Below are 3462 nucleotides of genomic sequence, written 5' to 3'. Positions count from 1 at the left end.
TATATATATATATACAGATATATTTTTATTAAAAAAAATTCTATGTAAATACATTTCAATAAAATTTGAAAATATTTTATGATTTGTGTTTTAGAGTTCAGTTTCAAATTTTTTAATTATTAGCTTTATATATTAGCTTTATAATTTAAGAAAAATGCTTTAATTATAAGAAGATTGTAAAATATTTGAAAATTTAGACAAAATTGAGAGCAGAGATACCTACATATACTTATTATAGAATATATTACAAAGTCGTATGTTAACAACATTTTCTTTTAACCCTCAACTACAGCTATGGAAACTACATCTAAGTTATAAAATATCTAGCTATTTGAAGCACAGAACGCAAGTAGACCTTTGCTTTACGGCGATTGATAGAGAAAGGTTTAAAGTTTTCTTATTTACGACTAATTTAAAATATTGTAGTACCAACCGTAAATCGTACAATCGTTCAAAAATTTCGAGTCCAAATAATCGATTGCTGTATATCGAGGGTTAAATAAGAATTTAGAGGAGTTCGCATAATGACGCGGCTACAAAATTAGTTGGTACGTTTTTTTAAGGTCATCTTACGTGTCGGTGTTAACAATAGTGATATTCTCATTGGAGAGGTACCTCGCTATATGCCACCCCCTGCACTTGTATGCCATGAGCGGGCTGAAACGACCTGTACGATTCATCTTAGGTGCTTGGCTACTAGCTCTCATCTTCGCTCTACCCTTCGCCGCTTATACCACCGTCAATTACATCGAATACCCGCCAAGTGAGTACTTATTGTGTTAATGATTTATTTATTATTTAGTCGAGTGCTCGTACCAGAGATATAAGTATCGTAAATAAAAGTTTTAAGATTTTTCACAAGAACTGATACAAGTACTTCCGAGAGCACGAGGTATATAAAAGAAAATTATAGATCTGAAAGAATTTGTAATAGTTTCTGTTTTTCTTTATGATTTTATGTGTACGCAAGATATAAAAGAATTACAGAAAAAGTTTATAATAATTTCAATTTCTATTTATATAATTGTATATGCGTAAAATATAAAAAGCATTTACAAAATCTATAAAATTATAAATAAAATCTTTTGTTCTAAATTCTGACAAATTGAAGATCATCTAAAATAGACTGAAAATGATCTAGCTATATGACCAAATTAAACGGCTCGCGCACCTCGGAATTAATGTTAAATTAATATGCATTCACAAATGTCAGCCTCTGAAAGAAAATTATAAACCAAAAATTTTCATGAATATATTAACCCTAATATTTGTGCCATGTACATTTTTTTAAAATAGTAGAAGCACTTGGTTAAATAATAGTGTCTATTATTTTAATTCTTTTTAATATACAACCGTACAAATACTTTCTAAAAATTAAAATATATACAACAATCACACAATAAGTTAAAGTATATATAATTATATAACTTAATAATTTTATATACTTGTAAATGTGATGAAAGTTAATTCAAACACGAACGACCCATTATGTGTAGTAGTAAAGAAACGGAAAATCATCATGTGTATTAAAGGTAAAATGGAGTGGTTAGATAGACACCGAATAATATTGCAATTCTGCTTTAATTGTCTTTTTTGATCTTCCTTCGTTAATTGCCCCGTGCTCCCCTCCAGATTCTCTTTTTCCTGTAATTCTTCTTCTTTGATCCTTTCTCTTTAATTCCTTTTTTATTAAGGAAACAATTACTTCGTCAAGTCTTCTTTCATCTTCATCTCATCTTCCTTTTTTTCATCTGTATTTTTACTTGATCCATTCTTCTCACTTGATTCTCCTTGTTGATTTTTCCTTTCATCCTTCTAAATATCTGCGTTCTAATTTTATAATCTACCATTTACAATCCGCCTTCTTCAATCCTTTGAACTTTCTTCATTCACTTTCTCTTTCAATCTTCCTTTAATTCTTTTTTTCCTATTTTCCTATTTTCCTACAATTCTTTCATTTTGTTCAATCTTTGTGTTTTTCAATTTTTTTTAATTCATCTCGAATTCTATTTTTATCTCATGTTTTTTCTTCAAGAAAATGTATTTTTATTAACTTACTGTTTTTATTAATCTTTCAAAGACACAGATCATTTGAGGAAGAATACAAGAGGAATAGATGCATGAAACGAGTATGTAGCGAGTTTGCAATCTACGTGTAATTATGGCTGGTCTATTTGCTTACCGTGAGTACACTTGCGGGCTATCGACGAGTAAACTCGTTTGAAGCAAATGCTCGTTCAATTATTCGTGCACATTTTTCATTGCTTCTCCAATTTCAGTGATCATAGATACGGTGAAGAAAATAATTAAGTAAGAATGACTTTTTCGATAGAAACGTTTTTAATATAAGCATGTTCGAACGCCTAAAAAATAAGATCGTGTGAAGAAAAATTATAAGAAATATCCTATAAGTTCCGTAAGAATTAAAATAAATAAGTAGAAATTAAATTGTCATTTATTTAAATAATAATAAAACAATATATTAAAATGATATCATTGAGTTATCTCTTAATTTTAATAATCAATATCCAAACCAATTCTGCGCTGCTATGAGATTCTTTATTATTGCAAATAATTACTGAAGTCACGGAGCTCCATAATTGAAAAACAAAATAATTAAAACTGATGCTGTGTAAGGTAGCGAGAGAGACTTTATATAGAGTCCAATAATTTTCTTCGATCAAAAAAAGAAAGATTAATTAAAAATTAACTATATATTATGAAAATTTCACGACAAATCAATTATTTACATAAAAAAAGAAAATATAAAGTTGTTCAATAGAAATAAAAGGCAAGAGTGTTCTCTTTACAGAGAATTTGTGAGCATTTGTTTCAATCTCGAAATACTCATTACGTACTATCGAGAATTTGTGAGCATGTGTTTCAATCTCGAAATACTCATTACGTATTACTGAAATTTTGATCCATATAAGTAGGTATATTGAATTTTATATTAGCTATCCTATTATAGCTGTCCAAACTATAACATGTGGTGACGTGAAACACCTCTGTGGTCGCACAGAGTTATATACCATATGAGCTGAATATATCATATGGATCGTTTCACCGCAGATTTACGGTGAATCAGTGCGACAATTATCTCTGACCTCTTGATCGCAACACCACGTGCATATTGCAAGTTCTACTCGATATAAATTTAAAGAACTGAATTTAAAAATCAATAAAAAATCATTTTATAATACGAGCTCTTCAATTTCAAAATTAGAGAATGCTATTAGAATTCTCTTCCATTGCACGTACTTTTTTAAATGAATTTAAATTAAAGTGAATGCGGTTAAAGACGCTGCATACTGATGCCATTAAAGTCGTACATAAATCGACGTAAAAATGTATGTTTAATATAAATATATATCTATATTGCATGTATATATATATATATATATATACAGGGTGTTTCCAAATTAAATGGCAAAACTTCGGGAGCGTGTAGAGGAGTAAAAA

At 28.9% G+C, this 3462-nt stretch overlaps 1 protein-coding gene across 1 annotated transcript in view; it reads left to right on the top strand.

Moving 5' to 3' along the window:
- Positions 1-3462, top strand: part of LOC108721423 (neuropeptides capa receptor) — a 32258-nt gene that overhangs the window by 11888 nt on the left and 16908 nt on the right. Inside the window, exon 3 of the mRNA XM_018445969.1 lies at positions 564-763. Coding sequence (XP_018301471.1) covers positions 564-763 — 200 coding nt within the window. The remainder of the gene's footprint in view (positions 1-563; positions 764-3462) is intronic.

Source organism: Mycetomoellerius zeteki, unplaced genomic scaffold (genome assembly GCF_001594055.1).
Source record: "Mycetomoellerius zeteki isolate Tzet28-1 unplaced genomic scaffold, Tzet1.0 scaffold172, whole genome shotgun sequence".
Lineage (NCBI taxonomy): Eukaryota > Metazoa > Arthropoda > Insecta > Hymenoptera > Formicidae > Mycetomoellerius > Mycetomoellerius zeteki.
This window is presented reverse-complemented; position numbering and strand designations above follow the sequence as displayed.